This window comes from Papilio machaon, chromosome 16 (assembly GCF_912999745.1).
Source record: "Papilio machaon chromosome 16, ilPapMach1.1, whole genome shotgun sequence".
Classification (NCBI taxonomy): domain Eukaryota; kingdom Metazoa; phylum Arthropoda; class Insecta; order Lepidoptera; family Papilionidae; genus Papilio; species Papilio machaon.
In genome coordinates, this window is record NC_060001.1 from 3,886,184 (window position 1) to 3,899,987 (window position 13,804).

General features: G+C 31.7%; 1 protein-coding gene across 1 annotated transcript; it reads left to right on the plus strand.

Moving 5' to 3' along the window:
* Positions 1-10,322: 10,322 nt before the first annotated feature.
* Positions 10,323-13,570, plus strand: LOC106716604 (stomatin-like protein 2, mitochondrial). The gene is made up of 8 exons (XM_014510146.2): positions 10,323-10,504; positions 10,576-10,689; positions 11,087-11,294; positions 11,552-11,740; positions 11,887-12,042; positions 12,463-12,578; positions 12,760-12,888; positions 13,286-13,570. Exons 1-8 carry the CDS (start codon positions 10,457-10,459, stop codon positions 13,520-13,522), a joined length of 1,197 nt encoding a protein of 398 aa, XP_014365632.2. The 5' UTR covers positions 10,323-10,456; the 3' UTR covers positions 13,523-13,570.
* Positions 13,571-13,804: the final 234 nt, after the last annotated feature.

A 13,804-nucleotide genomic window follows, 5' to 3' on the forward strand; every position in this document is an offset into this window, starting at 1 on the left:
AATAGACTCCGAAAATACTCAACCGATTTGAAAAAATCATTCATTGTTGGGAAGCTAGACTGTCCCCGGGTGACGTAGGCTATATTTATGACTTGATTTTTTTTTAATTCCGCGCGAACGGAAGTCACGGATAACTGCTATATAATATTAGATTGAAAGTTTTTAAAACAATCTGCATTTTTTGATTACAGGGTTTTTAAAGGATTAAATAATGTAATTTTTTAGGTTTAGCTAATTTAAGCTTAAAGTACTCGTCGTTCGTCACATTAAATTTATAACTAAATTTGAACGATGACGTACGTAACTGTTGGCACAAATAGATAAGTCTAATGATGATTGTAATAAGTTAAACGCATTTCTTAATATCCTACGTTCATTTTGATCATTCATATTAAAGATGTCCCAAATGTAGTATGTAGAAAATTCAATGTCGACCCCAGTGACCTAAGTTATCTTGCCGATTTTATGTTAAATGTGTAATTGCAATATTTATTTTATTTCGATGTTTTTTTTTTCAAATACCCACACATTCGCATTTGATATGCTATGAATTAGGCGACACGCTGGTTTGCTCGTTGCTACTTTAAAAAAAACTATTACAGTCATTAATTGGTCACTGGTGAAACAGTAAGTCTCGCTTTAATGTACTTTTTAAATACTATATTTTTATCTTTCTCTGGTAAATTATTAGCTCTCAAAACCGGTAAACCTCAACAAGGAGTTCTGATAACAACAGACCAATATCAGGAGCCGGAAAACCCAGAAAACTCATTAAAGATTTTGACCTTGTATGAGTAATCTGAAATTTTGGTATTAGGTAAAAATTTTAGCTTTGGCCAACGGAACTATGTCCTTCATTAAGTACTGATAAACTATAGTTCATCTGCTTCGATTTGACACAGTGAAAATAAGCTGGGCCGTTAGAGACTAGGTCAGGTCGTCCGTTACCGGGCCGCAAATAATCTTTAAAAATATATATATAAAGCAATACTTGGATCGAATGTTTATATGCGGCCTTTTAGAACTGTTGCCTGTAATGTTATACAGTATAACATTGAGCGATCATTCAAGGGTAGTTTAGAGGTTAGCGGCTAAAACTGATACGACTTCTTCCGCTATTGCCATAGAGAGCTAGGAACTATACGATTCCTATGTACAATACCAGTTACCAGGGTTTAAAGATATATAACATACGTATAAGCATCATAAGGTCGTGATAATTAATATATTTGTCAGAGTGTCAAAGGAGTACATCCAGGCGAGCTTTTTAGTTACGAATTAATTGTGCATTAGTCGTATAACATAAGTACACCAACCTCAATAAAGGCTATGTGTTATGTACATTTGGTCTCGTTTTGGCAACTTTTTCTTCGTAAATCGTATTTTCAATAATGTAACCGTGACCCTATTTCTTCCTTGAAGGTTAACTTGCGATATTTCAACCCATTTCTAATAACATCCCTCGTACCTATCTACTGGAATCTGATCGGTTAAACTATTTTATACAGTTGTAAGAAAATATAAAAGAAAATTTAATTATGTTTACATACATTACCCAATATAATATATTAATTAATCGTATATTCACATAGACATAAGCTTTATTGACAGGCGTTGATGATATTATTTAAAATTACATAATACTATTTTCTTAAAGTACTAAGTTAATTCAAATGTTTCACATATGTACAGCAAAATACGCGGTATTTCCCTGTATGATGTAACATATTCGTAAATAATGAAATGGGTAGTTACCGGTCAGTTTGCACGCAATGCATGTAACATATGAAAACTTAAAAAAAATCTAAACAAGAGTCTATGTCGAGTAATCGATGTAGAATGAATTTTATATAACAACGGTTGCGCAAGCAGACGCGTTGCGAAAAATTGTTGTATCTTTAGTAGACTAATTGTTAAATACACAGATAGATAGTTAAATAAATATATGTGACAACTCAAAGGGGTAGTTTCGATGCTCGTTTGCCCCCTTCTCTTATAAAAAAAAATATGACATGCAGATAATGAAGAACTATAGATCTAATTGAAAATGGAAAATTGGCTTTGGATTATGATCGCTGCACTTTTTGTGTAGGTGAAATAAAATGTCGATTTTTTAATTACCAATTTGATTTGAACAAATTATGGTTTGAAATGAAAATAAAAGCAAACCATTTTTGGGGACCAATTACATAGAGTACACAAACTTGTAGGATTTCTTGACTAACATTCCATCTGATTTTATTATGTAACTAACCGATAGACGGTTTCAGTACGAAACGTTCGAGAAAATTCGACGATTTGAAATTATTCCTGACCAACATCTGAAAACATATTTTCCGCTTTAACTTTGCCCCAATCGATATTTCATTACCATATTTATCTAATTCCGTAGTCATTTTTATCGTGGATTTCAGACACGTGGATATCAAAACGTTTGTACTTTGTAATGATCATAACAATTTTTTTTAAATTTAATTTGTGGTAATAAAAAATATCATTAACAATAATTCAAAATTGTTATCTTGAAAGAGACTATGTGTTACTTTTCCCAACAAAGGAATAATCCCTACACAAGTTTATCATTATAATTATTAATATAACTAGCTGTCGCCCGCGACTCAGTCCGCGCCGTATTTAAAAAAACGTAATAAGTAGCCTATGTGTTCTACCAGACTATGTTCTTCATCTGCCAAATTTCATCAAGATCCGTTGAGCCGTTCCGGATATCCCTTCAAACAAACATCCATCCATCTAAACATTCGCATTTATAGTATTAGTAAGTTAACCCTAGCCCGTAAGTATTCTATAAAACATAATGACCTCTTTACTAATAGATTGTATTTACAGATGCCGACGAAAACAATTTCACTGTGTAAAAATTAATTTGAAGTTCATTTAACGTATAATCCGTTTAAGTGAAACATCGGAAGAGTGAAAGGAATATTGAAACGTTAGAGAAAGTAGCGAATTTAATCGAGTTATTGAAGACTACACGCCTGGCGAACCATATAATACGTCTGTAATTAATTTCTTCTAAATTGTGCCTCCGTAGATCAGAAAGAACACAATATAAAACATATTGGTTGTTATAATGCTAAGAGGCCTATTGCCATAGAATTATATGCAAAGGTTTAGTACCGATTTTACTATTAAATTAAAAATATATCTGGTACTAACGTCGCTTATCAAGATAAAACGAAAATTAACATTTTCATTAAATTTATATCTATGTAGGTACTTTTGTCTGGCAACACTAATATTATGTTTTCGTCTTAGCTTTAGGAATTGGAACCAAAAAGAATCATTACTTACCCTTGGTCGCAATACGTGTCAATCTTATTTGAGGTTTCTTTTGCATTTTTTTAGATATTTAATCAGTGACCAGTGTGTTTCTACATCATGTTGGGTGCTTAATAGAATACAAATTGGATATAGCCATCCTTGACCTGCTCGCAATTCAACAAAAAGACCACAAACAATAGGAACTTGAAGGTTCCATCTTGACCCTGGCTAAACGACCTCCAGCAAAATACCATATCGATGCCAAAAATGTTCAAGTAATCGACAGCAAGTGAACAAAAAACATTTCCATTATAAATTGTCTTGACATATCAAATCTATATTTATAAAAGAAAGTCGTGTTAGTTACACTATTTATAACTCAAGAACGGTTGAATCGATTTGACTGAAAATTGGTGGGCAGGTAGCTTAGAACCAGGAAACGGACATAGGATAATTTTTACCCCGTTTTCTATTTTTTTATTCCGCGCGGACGGAGTCGCGGGTAAAAGCTAGTGTTTTCTAAAAATTTGGAAATCGTGAAAAGAATTTCCCAGTGCAAATAAACCTTTTCAAAAATTTCCTGACTTCTTAATTACAACGGCGTACTAGTAAAGCATTCAATAATTCGTGTCTGAGATAGACGAAAGAGCGAGTGGCATGTTCCAGGGCTGTACTTAATGGAAATCTGTAACATGTACTTATTCTTGCTTGTGTTCTTGCCAACTTTTATCCAATAGTCTGGATAATGTCTTATAATAAAAAACAAACACTGAAACCACAATGTGTCGTATCGATTCTGAGAACTTAGATATTATAACAAGTTACGTATGCAATAAATGGCAAATTGAATACACAAGATATTATGGTGAAATATTCTGTATACAGGCTGTTACACATTTCTTGGCTTTAGTTATACTGATTTAGCCCAACTTACACTCTGACCAAAGTACCATAGTTTAGGCGATTAAAAGAGACTTGGGTCAAATAGTCATAATTTTCGTACAGGAATTTGTGGTCGTTTGTTGTACACTTTTTTCGAGACACCTATATATCTCCCCTTTCTGCGCAGAAATGTCCTCGCATTTTGGGATTAGGTATTTAAATTAAGCACTGAATAGTCGATCACCAATGGATCCGGTACGGATTGACGTGCGCATAATCTTTCTTTGGTATATTTTAAGGCTAATACATTCAAAAGCCTTGTCAGTTATATTTTATGCTTCTTGTATATGCGATTCGGTCGCTATGTGTCCGTCGAGGTCATCATTAAATTTTAATAAAGGAATTGCAAATACATTGTGGCTTGTTCACTGGCTTATTGTTAGTATAAAGAGCAGGGGTGCATAAAGTATGAGACTAACACATTTTTATTTAAACGAGCGTTATCTTCTATGTGATGAATTAGCTTTAAGTTTAGAAGTATACTGTTGTTCAAATATTCTAAATAGATCGGTAAACTGCTATAGTTGACAGTAGAATTGCCATAATTAGTCGGGTAACAATTAACAGCGTTAAAGGAGGTTTTTGTGGAATAAAAAAAAATGACAATATTCTGAAAACAATTAGACTTTTACTCGTATCTATTTGATTTATGAAGTATGTCTATTAATATTCTACGTTAAGAGAATCCATTACTGACAATCCCAGGGGTGTCGCGTTAACTGACAGACAGAATAATTGAACAAGAGTAAAGGGGTACATGCAGCTTCTTAAATTAACCATCAAACTGATTATGAAACTTACGTCTAACACTACATTGTTATTTCCTATCTGTGAATAAATAATTAATCTAACTCTTACTCTCTAATTAATCTAATAATGAATCTAACTCCACTAATCTCTAAAATAAATTCAGGATGCCTTAACATGTTCCGAGGGCTGGTTAAAATGAACTGTTTTATTCTGAATGTTTTGAATTTTGAAGGGTAGATTAAAGTTGTTGTTGTAGTGTAGTATAATAAAATTAAAATATTTACGATGTTTTTTGTTTCTGTTCTAGAACGGTGACCTGTGCATATCTATCCTGCATCCTCCGGTAGATGACCCGCAGTCTGGCGAGTTGCCGTGCGAGCGCTGGAACCCTACGCAGTCAGTACGCACGGTGTTGCTGTCAGTGATATCTCTGCTCAATGAGCCGAACACCTTCAGCCCGGCTAATGTAGATGCCAGTGTAATGTACCGCCGCTGGCGTGACTCCAAGGGCAAGGATAAGGAGTACGAAAATATCATAAGGTAAATGATGTGTACAATATATTTATGATCGAATTCAATGGAAATGACAAATTATATTTACACATGTCTCTAGCTAGCTAGCTAGCAATGTCTTTTGTTGTCTATGGGTCTATTTTGTAATATTTCAGTGTTTAAATTGCTGATGCAAACATGTCTTAATTTTGTGATTTCTCACTTCCATTGAATCCGACTGTACCTAGGTCGCGATAGTTAGTGTTAACGTATCAAAGCTTAATAAAAAAACTTCGTCTGAGGTAATCTAGGACTAAGGTATATTGACGGCAGTGTCTCTTCTAATAATTCCAGTTGAATAAAAGCTTTCCACTTGCATCCACAGTAATAAGACTTTGCGTTGACAATTGCTAGTCATTTTATTTGTTAGTGTCTCCACTTTGTCTAGTAATACTCATATAAGTCAAGAGATATAAATTGAATTTAACCGCTTTATAAAGTAAGTTTATTGAGAAATGTTCTACAGTAGAATCAGGATCATAATTTGGTGGCTCGAAAGAAGAAAAAGTTATTATTTGTACCCCATAATTATTGTATACCTTTCAATTTGTACGTGAAAATTCAGAATTTATCGAATGCTATATTTTGTATTAAGATTTATTTTTTTACCTTTATTATTGTTTATTAATATAGTTTTTGTAATTTTCAGAAAACAAGCGCAGGTAGCGCGCATCGAAGCGGAAAAAGAGGGTATAGTTGTTCCTCTCACGTTAGAAGATTACTGCATCAAAACTCAAGTCAAATCGACGACGCAGGAGCCTCAGGTAATTGAATTAATGTATTCCACACACATATGCTTCTATACAAGATTTGCGTCATTCAAATTTAAAATTCGTACTTGCAAATTCGAAGAATAAGCAGCGGAAATGCACTTTGTATAAGATTTTGTGCTTATATATATCATGATGGATCAAATGTATATATGTAGCTCTTATTCCCTATATATCATAATAAGTCTTCTTGTATATTTCGTCTTTCCCCTCCCCATATTTTCCTTATAAGGTCGGGAATGGAAAGAAGTCTCGAGTTGGGTCTCTGGCACCTTGTTTATCGAATGCAACGCACTCAACTTCAAGCGACCTGATTGTGGTATTTCATCAGTTAGCTCGAACTATTAACAGACGGTGTTTATGCTGACTATATTATAATTATTCTAGTGCTCTGAAGAGTTAAAATTTTTGTTTAACGATAATGTTTTATATTTCAGTTGGACATGACAGATTTCTATGATGATGACTACGATGATCTCGATACGGACTCGGACGAGGAGATCGAGGGCGGCGAGGGGGACGGCGACGACAGCGGCAACGGGGAGTCGTGAGACTGCGCCCCGCCTGCGCCCCCGTCGCCGTCCCCTCCCCTGGCACACCGCGCACGGACCACGAGGACCTCCACCAGGATCAGTAAGACCAGGACAACAAAGCCAAGACACAAGCCGTACACCACATCTAAACGATCGTGAAATCATTCGAACAACGTTTATTATCTGTGGGCGAAAGTCACTGTCAGTTTGACACTATGACATTTGAAAACTTTATCTGTAGAACATTGTGAATATCAGTAGTGAGGTTAGAAACAAATGCTTTGCTGACAAGATTTAAATATGTAGACAGGCCTTTATAAAAAGGAATGAATGGAAACTGTTATAGAAAATTAAGACCGTTATAGTTTTATATTGCATTAAATTAAAGCGTCACACATAATATCTGGTTTTTAGGTTACATCTTAGCTTCTCTAAATCTATGTTTAAAAGATAAATTCATTTGATTGCTACTGCATCCTATTTTTTATATCTTCTTTGCCTATTCTATTAACAAATATATATATATATATATCAATGTTGCAATGTTTAATTAGTAAAAAGGTCAACAATTGTTTTTTACATGTAGCAACACAATTTGGCCTTCACATACGTTTTGGCAGTAATCATATATCTTTAATAAATAGTGCTTATATAGTTGGTGAAACAAATGTGATTGTATCTATTGTTTGTTAATTTTAAACTTGTATTATATTATTATAATTTAATTATGTATAGGCCTCTCTATGTATTTATAATCTTTGTTTTGTTAATTTGGAATTAAAATCACATTAAAGCCGGGATATTATGTTAATGCTAATTAGCTAATAATAGGTTGCCTGATAAGTTCGTTCCGATTTTGGATTGGTTAGAAAAGATCTCAATATATTATTTGAAAACACATGAAATGTTTACATATTCTAAAAGACAATAAATTCAGACATATTTAGAAAGAACTTGGTTACGATTCATTAATTTTTATCAATTTTATACACGTATTTTTATGGCCGAAATTAAAGTGTATTTAGGTATTTTCGTTTTTCTTATTCTAAAGGTGCAAAAATACCAAACAAGCTGGAAATAAGATATGCTGGTAATAGTTTCAACTAAAAATTTTTTTTTGTGTAAAACATAAAACATATAAAATGTCACCAATAAAGTTTTAAAAATGTGTAACCAAAATTTAAGGGAATTGAGGTTCAATTGTATTTAAATCGGCACTAACTTATTGAACAACCTAATAATTGCGTATAAAAATGGCTATTGTATGTCGCAGAATAAGATCTTTAATATAGATGTCCTAAAGAGTTTAGCCTCGATTAATAAAATGTATCAGTTTGACAGAAAAACCACAAGTGATGAAACCAGAAGTAACGAATTTTTTTATTAATATTTTCTGGCCTGGATACTAGTCCTTTTGGCCGTTAAAGTAGCGAAAAAATACAAGTGTTGCAATTCTTGAGTAAAACGACCGGCCATTTGCTTGTTTTTTTGTAAGCCATGGACTTATTTACATTATGTAGCCATGTTCTTAAGAAAAAAAAAATGTTAGATACATTTTTGTCTTTGGTCCGAACTGTGTGTCAGTCTTCGTTAGTCGTCCTAGTTTAATTTATTATTAACAGTGATTGAATCATTTCGATGTTTTATTACTTATTTAGGAACATTAAAACTAGACAATATCATTTTATAATATCTTTAATTACAAAATTATATTGCCTATTAATCAATTTTTATGTCACTGTACGAATTTAATAATATCAAAATGATTGAAATGTGTATAGACGAAAAAACATTTTTAATCTGTTGTAAACTAAAACATTTCATTTTATTGTCTTACCAGATATCAATACATTTAATTAGTTTAGATTAATATTATTTACCGTGGGTTTCTGAGACCACAATCCCTGTATAAAAAAAACATATCGTCGCCCTGTCCTTGTTATCTTCGACAAAACAAAGATAATAATTTGTTTTAAATGCAGATTTTGGTCTCACAAACCCATGGTTAGTATTTTATTTTGCATGTAACATTTTTTGGCGTATATAAAATCACATCACAGTGTTAGGGAAAAATGTACATAATTTCGCTAGAGTTCATTGTAAACATTTAAAATTTGAAATGTACAGAGATTTTATTAATTGTAATGTTAACATGCTTTGAAGTAGGATTGCTACAATAACATATAAAGGAAACAATAAAGACAAAAAAATATATTCGAAGAGTGCATGATATATATTTAATGATACATAAACAAAATTTTACATATGTTCTTAATTTTAATATCATAATGTACTAGATAAAGTTTGTATAGGTAATTGTATCTCAAAGATTTAAATCCCCAGAATAACCATCACAAACATATGGCATTTGGCATAGTGCAAATATTTAATGTAACATTTTTGTCTCCCTCCTTCACATTGGTTGTTTTGTTTTAGTTCGTTCTTTCTATTGAAAGCAGAGAACTATTATTTTTTTTAAAGTATTGCCATCCTCAGATTTTTTTTTAATTCAATCGTCCCTTAAAAAACAAAGATAATTTTTCATACAGTAGCTTCGAAAGTAAAATTTCAATGAATTATACGTGTGATATGTTTTAATAATATTGTATTTATCTATAATGAATTTGATGCTGTAAAGTATGTAGGTTTTTGTATTTAAATCTTTGCTGTATCTTTACACTTTAAACTTATTATTGGCCTTTAAAATAATACTTGCTTTATTACTTTTATGTAAAATTTGTGGTGCATTCATCGTTTTTTTATTAGATTAACGTCATAGAAATCAAGCCATTAGATGATTAGAATATAAGTTATCCTCAAAGTGTACTGAGTTAAATATAGTATGACGCATTCACATACTTATATGACTAGACGAATCGCTTACCATTCGATAATACCGTTTTAATGTCCTAAATATTGTTTGAAAATCAGAATTTAAAACGTCGTCCGAAACGTATAATTTAGTATAGATTTAAGTTATAATAAGCGGTTTGGAAATTTACTGTAGGTAATACACGAAGAGGACGTTATGTAAAATATTCGATAATAAAGCATATGTTTGGATGCTGCATACATTCTGTTTTATTAAAACTTTTTACTCGTGTCATCTTCCTTGATACCAGTGCTCAGACCATTGGTGAAGTTCATAAAAACGTCAGCTGACTGAAGTCCACACAAAAAGTGGAATAAATTGTAAGGACTAACAATGTTAATGTTCTCCGAACTTTGCAGGGAAAAGTCTGAAATCAAAAAATTACTGTCCGCTAAAATAAGCTAAATGGCAACTCATGACCATGAATCACTGATATAAATATTTTAATGGAGAGTACTGGGTATCACAATGATGTAAAGAGCATCAATATTATGTTCCTGATGCTCTTAATTCATAATGTTGTCCAAAAAAGGTTTTAATATTAAGAAAAAGTTCGCTAAAATCAATACTTTACGGACGTTCATGGTGACTGTAGGCAATAATGTATCCGAACGGAAAAGAAAATGTCATTTTGCCAAATTGACATTGACATAATTTTTGGATATGTATGGGACGCAAGAAAAGTGGTTAGAGAGTGAATATTAAAGTTTTTAAAGATATCGAAGAAGAAAAGGGTCAATAAAAAAGAAACAAATATGTTTACGCGTTCAAAATTCTTATTATCTAGAGCTCTTCCTTTAAAAGTACGTTTTACTTAAAGCTTTATACGTCCACTCATTTATGATGTCTTTCATTTGTATTTATTCAATTCCAGAATGTATTTAAGCTAGAACATCAAAATGAAGCAAATTTTCTCTATAGCATAGCTACGAGACATAGATCTACAACTCCAATCAACACAATAATAATGTTTGTTCCGCAACAAGAGGTTAGTTTTGAACATTTTTTAATTTATTGCATCATTTATTAAACCAATTCTGTAATTGAAACTTACTTTTAATTTACTATTTAAATTTCCTGTCAATATGATATTTATTTATTACCATTATGTTTAAATTTAAAAGTCATGTAACATCACAGTACTATGATGATTATTTGAATTGAAATCTACCATTAAAATTTAAAGATTATTATAGGTTCATAGTGCGAAATTTATATATTTAATATAAATAAGCCCTCTCTTCAGTTATTCTTATAAGATCTACTCACCTTAAAGTATTGTTATACTGTTATGGTGTAAGTGAAAGATTAGAGATAATTTACATTTCAAATATATAAGTGAATAATTTGCATGAATGATATTTTAAATTTGCATGTATTTTTAGGCATGGATTGTTGAGCGTATGGGAAAATTTCACAGATTGCTTGAGCCGGGACTCAATTTACTCTGGCCTATTGTAGACAAAATTAAATATGTGCAGAGTCTCAAAGAAATAGCTATAGATGTTCCAAAACAAAGTGCCATTACTTCTGATAATGTGACGTTGGGTATTGATGGTGTACTATATTTACGGATTATTGATCCATATTTGGGTAAATATGTACTAATATAATTTTAAATACATATAGGACTTATGTATGTCAAAAAGTTAATTTTGATGAAATATCGTACAGCAAACTGTTACCGTAACCATGGTAATTTAGCATATATGTTTGATTCCGTTTTCTACATAATTACATTGTAATATCTGCCTGTCTATCATTGTAGCTTCAAATGACATTGTACAGATTGAATAGGAAATAAACATCCTTCAATGTACATTATATAATTACTGTTATATAAATTTCAGCATCATATGGAGTGGAAGATCCAGAATTTGCAATAACACAATTAGCGCAAACAACAATGAGATCAGAACTTGGTAAAATATCACTTGACAAAGTGTTCAGGGAGAGGGAATCTCTGAATGTGTCTATTGTGGATGCCATCAATAAAGCCAGTGAAGCTTGGGGTATTACTTGCCTTCGATATGAAATACGTAAGAATTTGTAATACTAATAAATAGTTATGTAAAATTCTGTCAAAAGTAATAATTAATCAGCCTTAGATAATTGAAGTGTATCGTTCTTGTCATTACATAATAATTAAATCAGATTTAGAGGCTAATTTTTAATAAATTTTCAGGTGATATAAAATTACCAACCCGTGTACATGAAGCGATGCAAATGCAAGTGGAAGCTGAGCGAAAGAAGCGCGCGGCTATATTGGAATCTGAAGGAGTCCGGGCGGCAGATATAAATGTGGCGGAAGGCAAACGCCAAGCAAGAATATTAGCTTCAGGTAAGTTTTAAAACCAATAATAAAAAGAGATTTGAATTAAGAATTGAAGTGTTATCATAAGATCGATTTTACAAATTTTACTTATATGACCTGTAATTTATATATTGTATTATTTACCAATAATAATGTGTTGATTTGTAATAATTTCAAGAAATAAAAACAAAAATGCTGCCCAACTGTAATTGCCATTAGTCTTCAACATAAAATAATTTCATTCAAATCAATCAAACAAGGAATCAATTTAGGTAAACAGAGTATAAACTATTTGATTTTTAAAGGGTTATTTAACTTGTTTTCTTTTCTAGAGTGTAACATCAACAAGAGTTACAATCAAACCATGTACCCAGGACTCTTGCTTATCCAGGTTCAACTGTAATGATTTTTTCATTATTCTTTGATAATTATAAATGTATGTTGCAGAGGCTGAGAAACAAGAGCAGATAAACAAGGCGTCTGGTGAAGCTCAGGCTATGATTGCGGTAGCGGACGCCAGGGCCCGCGGGTTGAAGCTTTTAGCCGGTGCTCTAGCGCAACAGGTATTTTATAGAATGCAACATTTTGTAGAAGCTTGATATTGACTATTTGCAATGATTTTTTTTTCACCAAAGAAAATTGAAATATTAATTTAGTTGACGATCTTAAAAAAAAAATTAAATAAACATTTTTTTTTATTTATTTGAAATATTTTTATTATTATTAACTCATTTCTATATATAGGACAGCAAGTATGCAGCATCACTCACTCTAGCTGAACAATATGTAGCCGCATTCAATAAACTCGCTCGAACAAATAACACACTCATCCTGCCCGCTAATGCAGGAGATGTATCCAGTTTGGTGGCACAAGTAAGTGCTTAATATGGATTTACATTGCAGTAACATTTCTAAAAAATATGTTGTCCCTTTCATTTCTTCTGAATTACCAGAGAACAGCAAGTTTTTATATGTGTTACTTCAAAATCAGTATTTTTTTTATGTACTATTATCTTGTAAAATCTTAACACAGGTGAAAAATGCATTATAACCTAACTCAGGAAGTGTATGAGTTTGTATGTAAATTCAATTGTGTGAAGGCCAGAAGCCTAAACAACTGAATTGATTTTGAATGAGTTGTCATACAATTCATATTATTCTCGGACAGATTTTTTATTTAACATTACTAGATTGTGTTAATTACTCTATTGTTAGTAAAGTTTACATCATTATAAAATGTTTTAATTGAATATGATTCATTTCCTTGCAGGCGATGTCTATTTATTCAACAATAAGTGCTCAAAACAAACATCAGAATCAGCCTAGTATTGATATTTATGATAACCCTATTCATTCATTGACGGAAAAGGGTACAACATTGGCCGGACAACCAGTTGTCGATGACAGCTTAGCGGAATATTTCTCAGATGATGAAGAGAGAGAGAAAGCACTACAGCTTCAGAAAGAAAAGAAACAAACACAACAGAATATTGAGAAAGAAACATAGATTTGTTAAGTATAGAGTTCTTTATTGATTAAAATACAAAAAGAGGAATGTATTTTGTTCTTTACAACCTTAAATTCTTTAAAAATATCAAATTTATATCATCACATATAAACAATATCTTTATATTGTCTTTTAGCAGCTCTTTTAGGATTACATATTAGAAAAAATAAAACACAAAATTTGTCAAAAAAAACAATATTTAAAATTTGTAAGCAAGGCACTTCATTTAAATTAAAACATACAAATTTGTTTTTCCCCAATCTTGAATCCAAAGTATTTAAT